Here is a 17410-nt window from a genome sequence, read left to right as displayed (position 1 = left end):
TCTTTTTGCTGCAACTGACAAAACAAATTCTAGAGGGTCAGCTGTGTTAGTCTGACACAGCAAGTGCATAACTCATTTATGATGGAATAAGATACTTGTTGTTCTTATTTATTTTATTTTTGCATAAATAAATAAATGTGTGGAATCTGTGCCCTGTCTGTCTGGGGATTTGGGAAACCAGTAGGTCAGGACATGGAGCATCTGTGAGAAAGGAAGCACCCAAATTGGCAGCAAGGTGGGGTTGTTGGGATGGCTAACCCTTCATTTGAATGCAAATGTTGCTTGAGAGCAGCCAGTTATCTGTGACATCAGATAGAACCTTAGTAAACTGTTGGCCCAGCACCTGGTAATACTATTGTTAATCATGTGTAGTTAAGAGACCTCGGGGCTAGCATGTCATTCATAGAGCCAGTTGGGGCTAGAAAAAGAGAGTGAGAGAAAGAGGAGGGGCTGTTACTTCAAAGGAGTAGAAGCAGGATGCCTTGGCAGGACAAAGCTAGGGTATGAGCATCATGTATGTGAGTTATCTTTTGGAAAAAGAAGGCAGCATGTATCCAGGATCCGTAAGGTGCAACAGCAGCAGCAGCAGCAACAACAACAGCAACAGCAACAACAACAACCTGCCGACACAAAACTTTGCCTCCACAACACCCTACGCAGATTACATGGGATACCATCCAATGCAAAATATGGACCACCGTGGACAACCTTCAGGGGCTTGGGGAGCACATTATGGCCTGCAAAGGGAAGACTGGAATGCTTATGGCCCAGCACCTTCCAACACTGTGACCACTACGCAAATGAATGGATCATCTCCTGGGCAGATTTCCTATAGTTCTGCTGATTACAACTCCTTGAATCCCGCTGGATCAGGGGCTTTACCTTCTGTAAATACAATCAATGCAGAGCAAATCTCTCCCCACAGTCAAAGACACAGCTCTTACGAATGGATGAGGAAAACAGTCCAATCCACTTCAACAGGTATGTTGGCGAGGTCTAATCTATACACAGAAATCTCTAGCATTATTCTGTCCCATCTCACCACCCACACACCTCTGCAAGTGAATACAAAACTCTTGCTCAAGATGAAAAAGATTGCTTCCCTAGACGTTGTCTATGCTTTTGAACAAATTTGATTTATTGTCCTGGTATCAATGTAAGATCAAATATAATGAAATATTCACCGCATGCAATGTGCAGAAACAAGGGTTTTGGGGAGCGGGATAAGAGAATTTTTAATTGAAAGTGAACTGGGGTAATATCAATCTAAGTCATACTTAAAGAGATTCACTGAAATAAATGGACTTAAGTTGAATGATTTCAATGGGTTCACTCTGAGTATGACTTACGTGAATTGATTTCAATGGGTCTACTTTGAGTATAGTTTAGTTTGTTATCACCCAAAGTGTTTTAAATAAGATAATCCTGCAAATATTTTTTTTAAAAAAATATTCAACATAACCTTATGCCTGTTTATAGGAATTAAGTTCCACAAAGTTATATGGTGCTTACTCCCATATACAACAGCAGAACGCGCTGTTTTGGTAGCCCTGTAATTGAATATATGGCTCTTTAAAGAGTAAGCTTCTCACATTTTCTTCCCACTTGTATGACTGAAAAACTAAAATGGTATTGAAGGAGAAAAGTTATATTCACATAGAGCTTCACATCTTCTGAGGTCTACATGAGAGGGAGGTCTGCAGTATCACACCATGGTTATATGTTCAATTTATAGGGTTTCATGCATTAACACTTCAAATGGAAACAGTAGATGAAAGGTCATCCTTCACTTTAAAATGCTATGCAAGCTCAGAGGGTGCAGGGATCTAACACACAACCAGCTTGATCTTTTCATAGGAGTTTCAATAGCAAGCTGGTGAAATAAAAATTATATAAAATATATCTTAGAACCCCAGGAAAATATTTGTTAGATAATGGACTAGAACAAAGGTGTTGGTGTGGTGTGTGTGTATGAGGGGGCAACTGTCAGATTACTAAACACAGTAATTATACTACTATGGACAATGAATAACAAAATTATGGTTTTAAAGTGCTGCATTAAAAAAAGAATCCTGAACAACCACAGCTACTGTGTGGTTTGACAGTGGAAGTTAATACCTGGTGCTCCATAACATAATGCATAATGCCAGGATCCCAAAATGAGCCAGGCACACTTTTGCAGGTGCAAAAGTGCTATTGAGGGCGGTGTGTGTGTGTGTGTGTGTGTGTGTGTGTTAAGTACTGTACTGCAAAACTTAAATGTATTTAGCTTTCAATTGAATCCTTTGGTTGTGAAAAGAGTAGTGTAAACATATTACTCCTTACTGATTATGTAAAGTACAGGAAACTCTGATCAGTGATTTGAACATCTAAGAGCTCAACTGTGATATTATGGCTTACTGTTAATCAAGCCTCATAGAATGCTGGGGCATGTAAATCTCAAGGGGTTAATCAATGGTTTAAATTATTTCTTCCAAGTGAAGGATTGTGGTAAAGTATCTCTCTAAAAACAGGCTACTGGAAAGGTCTCCACTGAAATAATTTTCAAATAACTTTCTACATTGCTTTTGAGGCCTCTTATTATCATATCCCACCTTCCATCAAAGGAACTCATGGGTTACCTTCTCGTTCTATCCTCACATAAACCTTGTGAAGTAGGCTAGGCTGAGACAATAACCAGCTGAGTGAGGATTTGAACCCTTATTTCCTGGAACACTCTAACCACCACACCGACTTTTAAAAATGCTGCTATGTAAGTACCTAGAGTTGCCCTTCTTAGGTTTAAATCTCTGAGGCTCAAATCTTACACATGCTGAAGGTTGCAATCTTAACTCCATTTACCTAGGAAGACCTCTGAATTAATATGATTTGCTTATGAGTAGACATGATTAGGATTGCACTGTTAGCCACATTTGAAACAGGGTGGGGTTTTACTTACAAGCAAACATGCACAGAATATTGCAGCGTGGCTCCTTGTCGTCAGTGCCCAGCCTACACATACAATAGAACAATTAGATCTATCTGATATATCTAACCAGACACAAAAAGGAAATTACATCTTCACACATCACACTGCTAAACTGTGGAATTTGCTCCAATAATGTGATGGCCACCAGCTCAATAACTGTTTTACTTCCAGTGTCAGAGACAGTATGTCCCAATACCAGGTGCTGGGATTCACATGTGGAGAGAGATGCTGTTGCTTGCTGGCTTCCCACAGGCATCTGATTGGCCGTTGTGAGAACAGGATGCTGAATGAGGCAGGCCTTTGGCCTAATACAGTTTTCTTCTTATATTTTTATGTTAACAAAAATAACAAATTCCAGAGGGGTAGCCGTTTTAGTCTGTGGCAACAAAAATAACAAGGAGTCTCGTGGCGCCTTGAAGATAAACAAACACTTCCTGCCTCACAATGCAAAACCAGATTGGTAGACAATTCTAACTAAAATTAAACACACCATGCTAGAGCCCTTTAGAACCTAACAAATTAATAATATAAGAACTGTCCTGTAAACAGGAACAGATTGAGCTGCCCAGTCCAACATTCTGTCCTCTGCAGTAGCCAACAAGGTGTCATGAACATTTCATGAACAGTGCACAACAAAGCAGTGCTTGTTTGCTTCCAGAAATCAGGGCAGCTGATAGAACCTGCCCTAAGGATATTTGGCAGAAAAGTGCTTATTCAAATGCTCTTTTCGGATGCTATGCTCTCTACCATCAGGAATATCAGCAGCTCTTCTTTGTACACAATCCAAGTGGCCAACAATTAAGGCAAGAACACTCAGTTAAAGCATATTTTAAAAATGGTTTGCTATTGAGCATTTTTCCTCCACTGTGCTATACACAATTAAGTGATAACCAACTCTGGAAAGCAGCTTGTCAATATTTTTTTTAGATTATTGTTTTCCAGAACTGAGCTCTGCTTTGACCTTGACTAAGAGATTGGATCTTCTGGATAGAATCCAAACAGAACCTACAACCAATTAGAAACACAATTCCCCCCCCCCCTTGGTATATACTCTTGAGAACAGAACCTTTTAGAGCTAGTTACCTGACCCAATTCACACCAGTTTCCTTATGAAATGTCTTTACTGAGCTATGTTTCTAAGTGCTGCCCACTGCAGTCTTAGATAGCCGCTACAACAACGTAGACACATGCAGACAGACTTTGTGTTTGAGGTCAACATCAAGTCATCTGTTAGCCTGTTAACAGCCAGAGCTTTCAGATTTAAAGCTTTTAAATACGACAAAACCAATATGATGCATGCCTTATAAATTTGTAGACTTGCTGTCAAGCATATACTGCTACAAAGACTTGGTAGTTAACATAGCAGATGGCCAAACTTCTCCTGTTTGGTTCAACTGCTTTATATAGTGTATTTATCACCAACAGTTGCAGCTGCTCCCTTGTGAGAAGAGAACTGCTTTCAAGGGTATTGTGGGCTTTCAAGAAGTTTAACAGGGGTTCCTTGATGAGTTTGCTAACACTGGCTAGCTTTCTCTGCAAGACCGTTTGACCAGAAGCTGAGCACTCCTTTTGGAGTACTATGTTTGCCCAGAGAGAACAGACCTGCCTTTAAATAATAAATATCCCCTTCAAATGCAGAGAGCCTATTGCTTTGGTTTGTACCAGTTGGACCTCCACCCTTTTGTCATCACATTTCATTATTGGTGCCACCTTCTCATGCCACAATGGAGAAGGCACTGTGGAGTTCAGGTCCCGCTTGCAGGCTTCCCATGGGTATCTAGTTGGCCACTGTAAGAACAGGATGCTGGACTAGATGGGCCATTGGCCTGATCCAGCAGGTCACTTCTTACACTCTCATGCTCACTCCACTCCAGATCTTCCTCTGCTGCTGCATGAGGGTTATGGGTTTTTTCAAGGTACAACCTCATGGTGAGGAGAAACTTGGTCCATGCCATGTGCTGTGTCTGTGTCTTTTCCATGAAACAGAGATTGACTGGCTTTTGGGATCTACTTTGTTTTCTTAAAGTTCACTAAACAGAATCAAATGCAAAATAGTGCATAATGAGGCCCAGTTCAGGTGTAACAATCACAGTCTAAAAAACCAGGGTTCCATGGTTATTAGGTCAAGAGCTACCATTGTGTATATATATTTGTATGATTCCTATTGCCCTTCCCTCCCTCCTTTGTTTTCTTGCAGGGCTTAGTGCAATATTTCCAGGGATTGTTAATCCATTATCGGTTTCAGGAAATCCAGGAAACTTCTCTTGTTACTACCACTAAACAATAAACTCCTGTCAGAGCCAGAAACTCTTGTCCTGCTACAAGTTTTGTAAGCAAGTTAGAGGGATTTTGTTTGTTTGTTTGTTTACAATCAGGCAGTATAAAAATTGTGTTAAACTTAAAAAATACTGTAAATCACTGAAAGGTCTGTCAATAGATACCAAATATGCTCTCTGCATACAAATACAACCCCACTCAAGAATTTTCTGCATTAGGCAGAAAGGTAAATGTAGAATGAGTTTCCTGAAAGTGGAAAGTTTAAAAGCACTTTTATACCACTTTAGCACTCATTGCTTTCCCCAAAGAATCCTGGGAGCTGTGGTTTACCACTCATAGAGCTATAATTCCCAAAACACTCTTAGCAAATTATTGGGGGTGATGTGATTGGTGTAAATAGATGAATATTGACTTTTTATAATATTTTAAATAATAATAATAATAATAATATTTATTTATTTATTTTTATATTTTTTAATTAGTTTTCAATTACAGGACTGTCCAATAATATCCTCATTATGACAATAACAATTTATAATACAATTATTAATACCAATCATTCAAATACTGAATTATACAATTTAGATAAAGTGGGGACTCTCATAACAATCTACCCCCCAAACGTTTTCCAGACATCTGCTTTCTTTCCTTCTCCAATCAGGCCTGCCACCCTCAAAGGCCTCTTAACTTAGGAATCCTGTACAATGGACTGTCGCTTTTCCCTGTTGCTTTCCTGATCCTAATCACATGCAGAGATGAGATTCAGGAGGGAAAAATAGCAAACTTTAGCTCCCCATAGCCAAAATACATACAAAAGAGTTTTGTCTTTTAACTGTAACTCTGTACAGTTGCTCTGATTGCCCTTGAAACCATATGTGGAATCTCCACATACTTGGAATTTTAAGACTTCTTCCACCATCATAGGCAGAAAGCCCATGTACACCTGTTAGTGGGAATCACAAGTGGGAAGAGTGCTGCTGCACTCTGGTTCTCCTAGTGTGCTTCCTTTTGAGGCATCTGGTTGGTCACTGTGAGAATAGGATGCTGGACTAGATGGGCCTTTGGCATGATCCTGCAGCCAGGTTTTTCTGATGTTTTTAAATTCGACATTTTCTCTGGCCCAGGGTTTACTTTTGCTCCCTTTCACCAATTATTTAGATAAAAATATACAGTCATACCTCGGTTTAAGTACGCCTCGGTTTGAGTATTTTCAGTTTAAGTACTCCGCGGACCTGTCTGGAACGGATTAATCCACTTTCCATTACTTTCAATGGGAAAGTTCACTTCAGGTTAAGTACGCTTCAGGTTAAGTACGGACTTCCGGAACCAATTACACTCATACCTCGGGTTAAGTACGCTTCAGGTTGAGTACTCCGCGGACCCGTCTGGAACGGATTAATCCACTTTCCATTACTTTCAATGGGAAAGTTCACTTCGGGTTAAGTACACTTCAGGTTAAGTACAGACTTCCGGAACCAATTACACTCATACCTCGGGTTAAGTATGCTTCAGGTTGAGTACTCTGCAGACCCGTCTGGAACGGATTAATCCACTTTCCATTACTTTCAATGGGTACTTTTAGGTTAAGTACAGACTTCCGGAACCAATTGTGTTTGTAAACTGAGGTACCACTGTACATTTATGTGGGGGTTATGTTCTGAGGCATGGTGCACATCAGTGAAATCATGTATATCTGAACTCCATTAAAATAAAAAAATTCCTTCAGTAGCACCTTAAAGACCACACTTCTTCGTGTGCATGCACACGAAAGCTCATACCAAAATAAAAACTTAGTTGGTCTTTAAGGTGCTACTGAAGGAATTTTTTTATTTTACTTCGATCCAGACCAACACGGCTACCTACCTGTAACCTGAACTCCATTAAGAAAGACTGTAAACACCAGCTCTGCCCTTTTAGTGATGTTTCAGTGATGTATTTATGACGTTTCCAGGTCACTTTTGGGTTCACCACATTGCATCTATACATGGTCACACACATATTGAATGCACATAAATGGGGGGGGGGGGGTTGCCTGTACTGTGATGTCAGTACTGACAGGAATTTAGGAAGCTGTCTTGCACCATGCCAGACTATTGGCCCATCTAGCTTAATATTCCCTCTACAGTGACTGATAGCAACTCTCAAGGGTATCAGAGAGGTGTATTTCCAAGCCCTACCTGGAATTGAACCTGGAACACTTGGCATGCAAAGAGATGCTCTGCCACTTGGCTGTAAGCCTTTGTTTATTTTTGTCGTGCAGTCACTATTAATATTGTGAACTGATAGGTCCTTGTTTCAAATCTTGCCCCAGCCATGAATTCACTAGGGAAACCACCATCTCTCTTCTTGAAAATGGGGATGCTTTTAATAATGGCCTACCTTATGTGGTTGTTGTACATAGGAAAGAGACAATGTACAAATATGTGAAGCAACTTGGACACTCTAAAATGCTATATAAATGCTAAGTATAGCTACAATAGATGCCTATTGTATATATTATCCTACCATTCTTTTTCAGAACAATTCTGCAAGATGGAAACAGGAGAGTCAAGGCAAGATACATAAAGGCAAATATCAGCCAGCCAGCCCCCCAGCCCCCATCAATATTTTATTTTTGCCTTAAAGACCTACATGAGACCGAGTGATAAAAAATAATCATATTAATTTAAGACACAGACTGAGAAAATTTGGGGGAGGAATCTGGAAAATGAATTTACGTTTTTACAATATGTTTTAAGATAAAATTTCCAGTGCATGCCTACCAAGTGTAGAACAATTTTTAAGAACCACAATTATTAAATAAAAAATAAATCAAGCAGCAGAACAACTTAAGAATCACTCTCTGCAACCAGATCTACAGACAGATTAAAAGGTAGATTAAGAATGTAATCCTAAAGCGGGCCTGAGAACATGTACGGTAATTTAAGGAATATGATACTTACTCTGCTTTGGTGTGCATCCTTCCCACAACTCTCTGGTTGCTGATTTGATTTTGGTGGTTGTGTATTATTAGCTGTAAGAAAAATAAAAGGAAACTGTCGGTCATAATATGCGAAACTCAATTTTTTTTTAAAAAAAACACCTTTTGCTCAGAGTAGACCCATTGAAATTAATAAAACCATTGATGGAGCTACACTGTAAAAGTAAGTTGAATACAACCCTTATAGTACAGAAGGGGTGGAGGAGAGAACTACTGAAAATTATTCATCCACCTCATCCAATGTCCTCCTGGACACACCAGGTAGGGTGGGCCACAGCTGTGCTCTTGTCCTTTAAAACAATATATATATTTTTGGTTTAATTTTTTTGGTTTATTGGTTAAAAAAAATAACCAATATAGAGCCAGTGTAGTTAAAGACTAGGAGCTCAAAGACCTGGGTTTAAACCCCAACTCAGTCATGAAATTCACTGGGTGACCTTGGGGCAATCAGTCTCTACCCCACTACCCCACAGGAGTGTTGTGAGACTAAAATGGGGAGGGGGGCAGAACCATATACAGTAGCTTGAGATCATTGGAGGAAAAGTAGCATATAAATATAAGAATAAATGTTGAATAAATACACCTTTTGTCCTGCTGGAAACTCTGGGAAGGAAATAAAATCTAGGGCTAACGTACCGGTAGTTACCTAGAGGCATTAACCGGAGTAGAAAGCTGTTGGATCTGAGCTTTTGCTTGGTCCTCTAATACCGGTATTGGGAGGGCAAGTCTGGGTTCCTGTGGTGGTATTCCCTTGCACCAGCTCACCCTGTCTGGGGCAGAAGCTTTCTCTCCGTTGGGAGAGAGAATTGGTGCTTCCTATAGCCTTTGGGGCACCCTCCCAGGAGCTACAGAATTGTAAACCTGAGACCATTGAAAATGTCTGGGTAAATAAAAGTCTTTGCCTGGTAGGGAAAAGTCAGTGTTTTGGTGAGAAAACTGCAGAGAGAGTGTGCTAACACCAAAATGTCTCTACCTGGTCTCTATCTGCCTCATCCAGGGCCAGATTTAGGTTTGATGAGGCCCTAAGCTACTGAAGGTAATGGGGCCCTTTATATGTCCAGCTGTCCTTTGTCAACAACAAATTGTCACTGTTTTTTGTGTTGAATATATGCTATATGGTAATTTGTGGACCTAATAGGTATCTAACCAGTGATATTTTAGGGAGCAGTCTAGCAGGCAGGCCCCATTACTTACATGATAAGCGCCTACACAACACAAAACACTTGCTGTATGTAGGTTTATTTTATTTGTTTTTATCTTAAATTTTGGAAATGTACATCCAGGTGTTTTTTTCCTTTAATTTTTTTTTGGGTCCCCAAGAGAGTAGGGCTCTAAGCTATAGTTTGTTTAGCTTATACATAAATCCAGCACTGGCCTCATCTCTTAAGATTCATCTTAACCTGTCAGCAGCCTCAGATATACTTTATTGTTGTTTTATTACTAATTTAATTTATTAATAGCTTCTTATGAAATACATAAAAGCAATTTCACAATACAATGAAAACAGATTTAAGCAAAAACAACATATAAAAATTGTTAAAACAATAGTGCTTTAAAGATTGAAACCAACAACACTATGAATTGTGCTCATAAACGGACAACAAGTTAAGTTCAAAAATTGGCAATGCAGTGTAACCTTGGGTTACAAACACTTCAGGTTACAGACTCCACTAATCTGGAAGTAGTACCTCGGGTTAAGAACTTTACCTCAGGATGAGAACAGAAATCGCGTGGGAGGCCCCATTAGCTAAAGTGGTACCTCGGGTTAAGAACAGTTTCAGGTTAAGAACGGACCTCCGGAATGAATTAAGTTCATAACCAGGGGTACCACTGTTTATATTCCTGCCCAGCAATATAGTACTTTTTATTTTAGTTTTTGGAACAGCTACATATCCCAAGTAGTCTTCAGTGCCAGCCTCATGCACAGCCCATTGCAGTAGTCTAATTTGGAGAAAAGGGCATGAAAGAAGAAAGTATGAGGATTACACTTCAATTTATCAACAAGCTAAGAGTGCAATTCTCCAGGAAGACCTCATATTATGTTAGCTCCTCTTCCACAGCTGCTGTTCATTTTAAGGCAGCTTGCTCAGAAGAACCTGCCATAGGATTGTGTCCTATATCAGTTATTTAATACCATGAAAGTACATGGCACCTCACAGAATAGCATAAGCAAAATGACAGTAAACCCCTTTAAAACTTTGTGGAAGGATCAGGAGCATAGGAGGGGGTGCTACTCTGGGAGAGGTGACAAGATGGCCCCTGCCTCCCCCCATGTGCACTCCATACAGGCTGCCACTCAAGGGCATCCCATACGGAGTGTGCATATGCAGCAGCCTGTACGGACACCGTGCAAGCAGCAGCCCGCATGGACTGCACATGTGCAGTGACCGTACGGGCTGCCACACATGCACAGTCCATATGGGATGCCGCACATGCGCAGTCCATACGGGCTGCCGCTTGCATGGCGTCCGTACGGGCTAAGGCACATGCGCACTCCGTATGGGATGCCACTCGTGCAGCTGCCCATACAGCCGCCACGCGCGAGCAGCAGCCATACGGAGTGCCCCAGGTGCCAGAGATGGTTCCTTCGTCGCTGGGAGGGATAAATAAGGGACGGATAAGAGAGACTCATATACCAAGCAGTGAATGAGAGTCAAACATTATAAAGCTTTGTTTCAAGGAAATGAGGACTAAGATAGGCCTTTGGCCCTCCAGACAGTGCTGGAATCCCAACCCCCATCAACCCCAGCCAGCATGGCCAATGGTGATCCTTGAATTAAGTGGTAAAACCAATGGATTGTATTCAAATATGTTTTATTCAAAGTAGAACCATTAAAATTAATGGTTGTGCCTAATTTAGGCCCATTAATTTCAGTAGGTCTGCTCTAAGTAGGACTTACTTGAATACAACCCAAAATAAGGCTAGATTCGAGTATCCCCCACTTCTATAATAAGTTTGACAATTACATCAGTCACTATGCTAACAGTTGAGCTTCAGATCTCGTTCACATTTTTGCCCAGGACCATTTCTTTGTTGCTTTGAAGTAGATTTAATGTGTATAATTAGAACTGTGTCCCCATCACACAAACGAGAATATCAACATGGCCTCTTTTTTTATCACCCTGCAGAAGTCACAGACATAGACTAATTCATGTGACAAAGAGGATGTTAATGATGTAAAACAGGAGCAACTCTCAAGCAAGGAGGACAGGGTGAGCCAGAGGCAGTTTTCATGCTAATTTATTTTGCTTTGTAAACTAGCTGTGAGGTCTGAGCATCCCCCACCCCGCCATGTCTTGCCGTTCCAACCATTGTCTTCAGTTCAGAGGCCTATCTGCCATGTCAAGCAACAGACCCTCTTTTGACACCTCTTCCAGCTTTGATGTGCATCCCTGTCTCTTCCTTCTCTTCCTTTTATTTAGCAGTTATACTGCCGGAAAGAGTGACAATTTTCACAGCAAATAAAGAGGCCCGATCTTTGCTTTTATTGTGTTCAAAAGAAACACTTTGTGAATTTTATGGCCAATAGGAAAACTTCCCCCACCCCCTTCCCATCCCACACAATACTCAGGCTGAGTCACAGACTGGTAAAATAACAGGAGTATCCTAATACAGGTCAAACATCAGGTGAGTAGTTTCATGGCATTTAGAACAGCCTGATTTCCACAAAAGATTACAAATGAACACTTAAATGGCTCTGCCCTCACATTTGCACATCATAATAATTAATTTTGAAACAAGAGACAACAAAAACTTTCCTCACGTGTGTTTTTTTAAAGGGGCTAGAGCCCAAGAAACCACTGGGAATCACTATATTCCCCCACGTGCCCCAAACACACACACACACACACACACACACACACACACACACATGAATGGGACAGTGTTCCAATTGTTGTCTTTAAAAACGCAAAATACAATTCAGCCCAAATAAAGCACTTTTACGTCCTGTTTATTTCAATGGAATATTTGTTGACTTTTCTGGGGCTGATTGTACAAACTGTACAATCAAATCAAAGTCTGAAAATTAGGTAACTGTGGCAAATTGCAACATACAATTCCTTGCTTATTTAAAAGAAGGTAAAGGTTGGATGTTTCCCTCAAGAAGAATAACTTCACACCTGATCTGAGACAATACCAAGATCCACAGGCAAAATCCACACATTGCTTGAGGACATGTTTAACTCTCCCATAGCAAACAGATCAAATGTGCTTCATTTTGGCTAGATGGTACCCTATTTGCCTTATGATATTGAGTAAGTAAAGCAGTGGTACTAATTGTAAAGAACTAGGGAAAGCAAGGATGGTGAACCTTTTACAGAGTCACATTTTCTTCTTGCAGGGCTGGTGTTGTGCCAGTGGTGAGTGGGGCCTGAGGTAAAAGTAGACAGAGCAACAAATGTAAATTGTGCCTTTGAACCATAGGCTTGTTTCTACATACACTCACACACCCCTCTCTATTTTTCAGTTTGGCAATCAAGAGTTTTTTGCCAATCAGAGATCAAGGACACCTTCCAGACAGGCAAAAAACTCAGGGAGGGTATGGAGCAGGGCTGCTGAGGGTTGTGGCTTAGGCTTAGGAGAGTCCTGAGGGCCAGTATTAAAAGGGTTTGCAGAATGATTAATCAATTTAGGACTGGTTCAAATAGTGCACCCCACTCAAGCCTTTATAAACACCTATAAAAATGTAATACAGACATTGCTATTCTCATTGGAGCATTGAGTACATCTATAATTACCAGGTTTAACTGCTAATTTTTCCACACTGTGTTAGATTGTGTCCTCCCTCAAAGAGGGCACGTGTTGAAGTCACCAGTGCTGGAACTATTGTGGTCAAGCTCTACAGGTTGAGGAATGGCTGTAGCTGTCACCCCATTCACAGTTGGTAAAAGGTGCTTCTAGCCACTAAGGCTATTGGAGCCTCCAGTGACTTGCACTGGATCCAGAAGCACTTGCTACACCAGGCATCCCCAAACTGTGGCCCTCCAGATGTTTTGGCCTACAACTCCCATGATCCCTAGCTAACAGGACCAGTGGTCAGGGATGATGGGAATTGTAGTCCAAAACATCTGGAGGGCCGAAGTTTGGGGATGCCTGTGCTACACTGTATACCTGCTTCTTCAAGGGGAGAGTAACCATGTCAAGGAACGCAACAATAGCCCATATTCTCAGCCACAGGATCCACTTACCCAGTGCATCCATCTTGCCAGGATTCAAGCTTATCTTATCTTATCTCACCTCATCCCAACACCAGTCCAAAGCCTACATGACATCTCCTACTTCAGATGTTATGGAGAAATAGAGCTGGGTGTCATCAACGTACTGATGGCACCGTGACACAAAACTCCAAATGGCTGGCTCCAGTAGCTTCATATAGATATTAAATCACATTGGGGATAGAATGCTATTCTTTATGTAGAATATTGCAGAATGCTCTCGCCAAGAAGGATAGCCTGCCACATTTGTTACAAATCTTTAGGCGCCAGGGAAAACATTCCTCTTCTCCCAAACCTTTGGCTAGTTAAACAATCTATGGCCTTTCCAACTGTGTGTTGGTTGTGGTGGGATCATTGTTTTTGTTACTATCTTATGTATTTGTTGTGTTTTTATATTGTTAACCGCCTTATGATCCTCAGGTAAAGGGCAGTATAAGAAAGAAGGAAGGAAGGAAGGAAGGAAGGAAGGAAGGAAGGAAGGAAGGAAGGAAGGAAGGAAGGAAGGAAGGAAGGAAGGAAGGAACAGTAGTATTGGGGATAGAACAGTGCCCTGCAGCACCTAGCATAACTGCCAGGAAGCCAGGAAGCACTCTACCACTACTATTTGTCCCCTTAGGTAGGATTCAAACCACTGGGACACAGGGCCCTCAATTCCCATTCCACTGAGCCAGTCCAGAAGGATACCATGATCAATGGTACTGAAAGTCACAAAGAAATCAAGGAGCACAGTCACACTTCCTTTATTTCTCTCTCTGTATAGTTCATTATCAGGAGACAACATACATAGAATTGTAGAGCTGGAAGGGACCCAAAGAGTTATCTAGTCCAACCCCCTGCAATGCAGGAATGTATACACATACAAACTACTACTGTCAAGAAAGCGAGAGTATGCAGGAGTGTGTATCCTGGCACTCTCCATAATATATGTATACATCTTTATTTCAGTCAATCAAGACACAAACATAAGACATGCCAAATTTTCTGGTTTAGAAATACCTATGCGTATTTTGTTTTTGTTTTTGTTTTTCTGAACAGGTAAAACAAGGACAAGAGAGAAGTACCGTGTTGTTTACACAGATCATCAGCGATTAGAACTAGAGAAGGAATTTCATTACAATAGATATATTACAATCAGGAGAAAGTCTGAACTTGCTGCAAACCTGAGACTTTCAGAGAGACAGGTAGAGTATGGTTTCCAATACAAAAGAGGTAAATTACTGGACCAAATTTTGGTGGTGTTAAAACAAAAATTGCAAAGCTTTCAAGGGAGGTATGTATAAAATGGCTCAGTTCAACTCACCATGGCTGTTCACTTTAATAATGTTTTATCAATAAATGGTCTAAATGTTTTTATTATTTATAAATAGACAAAAATTGCCATGAACAAGGTATTAAGCACACCTTATTGAGTCTTTGCTCAGATTTTTGAAAAGGTGGTACTAAAGGTGACTCTGTATAGTTATTTTTAAGGTTTTAAGCTTGAAATGGGAGTGAAAACTTGTGGAATGCATGAAGTATGCTTTAAGAAAAGCTAACTAGCATGTTGGCTGTGGTTGATCGAAGTTGTCGTCCAACATACCTGGATGGCATCAGGTTTGCAAAGGCTGCATTAAGGTTGGAAAGAAAGGAATGTACCTTAGATCAGGTCACACTGTTTATCTCACTCTTTACCCTGAGAGGCAGCAGTAGGGAACTTTCCCATCATTTGCCACCTGTGCCAGGGATTGAATCTGAGCCTTTATGTATGCAAAGTACATGCTCTGTGCTGAACTATGAGTCCCCCTCCCCCCAAGTTGTTGCCAACTTATCAGAGAAAAACCAGCACAGCCTGCTTCTGTCGCTTTAACAGTGGTTTGATATGCAGGAGTCATTAGATGAAGCTTTTCATGGCAGGCATCTAAGATATCTATCAATATTTCAAAAATGGGAACACTATTGTGTGCTTCATAACACTACTATTCTCACAGTAAGAAATAGTGGCACATTGCATACCTGCCCCCTCATTTCAATATCAGGCAATACTGTAATTCTCTCAACTTCTGATTCACTTGTTTCTCTTGCCCATATAATATCTCTAACAGAGCCTGGGAGGCAAGAGCAGTGCTTTTTTCTGGGGCTACATGGGGGTATGCATACCCCTAAACATTTTGTGAATCTATGTTGGGCCTCATTGAGGGGCAGTATTTCAATATGAGTAGGAAAAAACATTTTTTAAAAGAAAAAAAAGCACTGGGCAAGAGTATCCAATTGTTAAGACACATGAACGGAAATCATATCTAGAAGTGGTGCCATCTTGGTGGCACAAGCTGCCACCAGAAGTTGAGTAAGTTCACTCAAACGTTAATGATGGTGGTGTGTCTGTAACGTTAGGTGAGGGTACTAAAGATGGCACTGCTTGCTTGCACACAACTTCTTAGAAGCACAATGTCTGTGCCTTTCTGTCTGATGTCACAGAGTCTATCAACAAATGTAAAGGGTGGCAAATACATCCATTTTGTTGTTTTGCTGCCCCTCACATTGGACCCAAATGTGCAACAGACACCTTCCCAGTGATTTAATTAGAGAAAGGCATATAAAGAGGGACATAAGTATTTATAATTTTGTGGTAAGCAACTGAAACCATTATATTATTTGCCCTTGTAGGTAAAAATCTGGTTCCAGAACCGAAGAGCCAAAGAAAGAAAATTAATGAAGAAGAAAATGACAAGTTTTGATGGCAGCAGCCTTAGTTCCATCCAGAGTGACTCAGGTTCAATGAGTCCCATCCCAATGCCTGACCCACAGACTCATTCAGAAATGGCTGGTAGTTTATTCCCACCACCTCCACCACCTGCTCCTCTTCCAATGAATGGCTTACAGCACAATGGAAATCTCCAGCAAGTTGTGGCATCTCAGTAAGATCATTGTGTTAAAGGAAGAACATGATAAAGCATGGGTACATGGAGCACTACAGTTCACAATGGGAATGCCAAAGCTGTTTGCAAGAGACCCAACTCCCCAGCCCCAGCATCACAACAGCCATTTGTAAAATACTGAGAACTTCACATCAAATCAAGGCCTGGGAGAAAACAGCAATACATCATTTGGCAAGGTCACTTGTGATGTGGCAAAAGCTCAAGCTGGGAACCTTGTGTTCTTGACTGCAAAGACTGCAAATAGGGACAGAAAGAAAGGGGGTTATGGCTGGAAAAACTTTTTTGGAATAAATGCCCCAAGTCTTTGCTTGATTTGTATGCCCCATACTTTGCTTGATTTGAGACTGAAGAATTTTTACATGGAGCAATGTTCTTTCTAAAATGTTTTTATTGTGTTCTCTTAATAGGGTGGAGCTAATTACAATTACAAGGAAACTAAGGGTTACACTGAGTCGGTGTAGCTTGTTGTCAGGACTGGGCATATGCTGTGTTTCTGCAGAAGTACAGGAAAAGTACACAGTGCAGTATTAGGCACAAAATCCAGCTTCCTAAGAACAACTTTCATTTTAAACAGAAGTTTCTAGTACTTATGGCTAAAAAGTTATGCCTGAAGGTGCATGGGCAATGCCTGATAAAAATTTGGAACCTTGACACATAGCTAAGTAATATTTCCAGTGCTTGAGAGCAAACTCCTTGTTCCTTTTCATGACTAGCAATAAATTTTGCAAAATAAGGACACTCTGCAAATTTGCTGAGTTTGCTTGTCCAAATGCAGATGTTGCTTTTTAGTGTGGAGGTTACACACCAGCCAACTTTTTGCTGATTGGATGTTTCAAATGTAAAATTTTCGGATGTTTGAATCCATGGGGAATTTTTTTGGGGGGGTCGGTTTGCCATTAAATTATTGTGTTTGGTATATTAAAAGTAAATAATTTTGGGTTAATAATTACAAATATTACAAATGGAGCTATAACTGCTGAACTGCAATCAACCTAGCATTTTTTTTCTTTTTTTTCCAATTTATGAGGAAAAGGTGGAACCTTCCCCCTTCCA

General features: G+C 40.6%; 1 protein-coding gene across 1 annotated transcript; it reads left to right on the top strand.

The window, feature by feature from the left end:
* Positions 1–512: 512 nt before the first annotated feature.
* Positions 513–16340, top strand: CDX4 (caudal type homeobox 4). Its single transcript, XM_035113159.1, has 3 exons — positions 513–981; positions 14478–14623; positions 16086–16340. Exons 1-3 carry the CDS (start codon positions 513–515, stop codon positions 16338–16340), a joined length of 870 nt encoding a protein of 289 aa, XP_034969050.1.
* The last annotated feature ends 1070 nt before the right edge of the window (positions 16341–17410 follow it).

This window comes from Zootoca vivipara, chromosome Z (genome assembly GCF_963506605.1).
Source record: "Zootoca vivipara chromosome Z, rZooViv1.1, whole genome shotgun sequence".
Classification (NCBI taxonomy): domain Eukaryota; kingdom Metazoa; phylum Chordata; class Lepidosauria; order Squamata; family Lacertidae; genus Zootoca; species Zootoca vivipara.
This window is presented reverse-complemented; position numbering and strand designations above follow the sequence as displayed.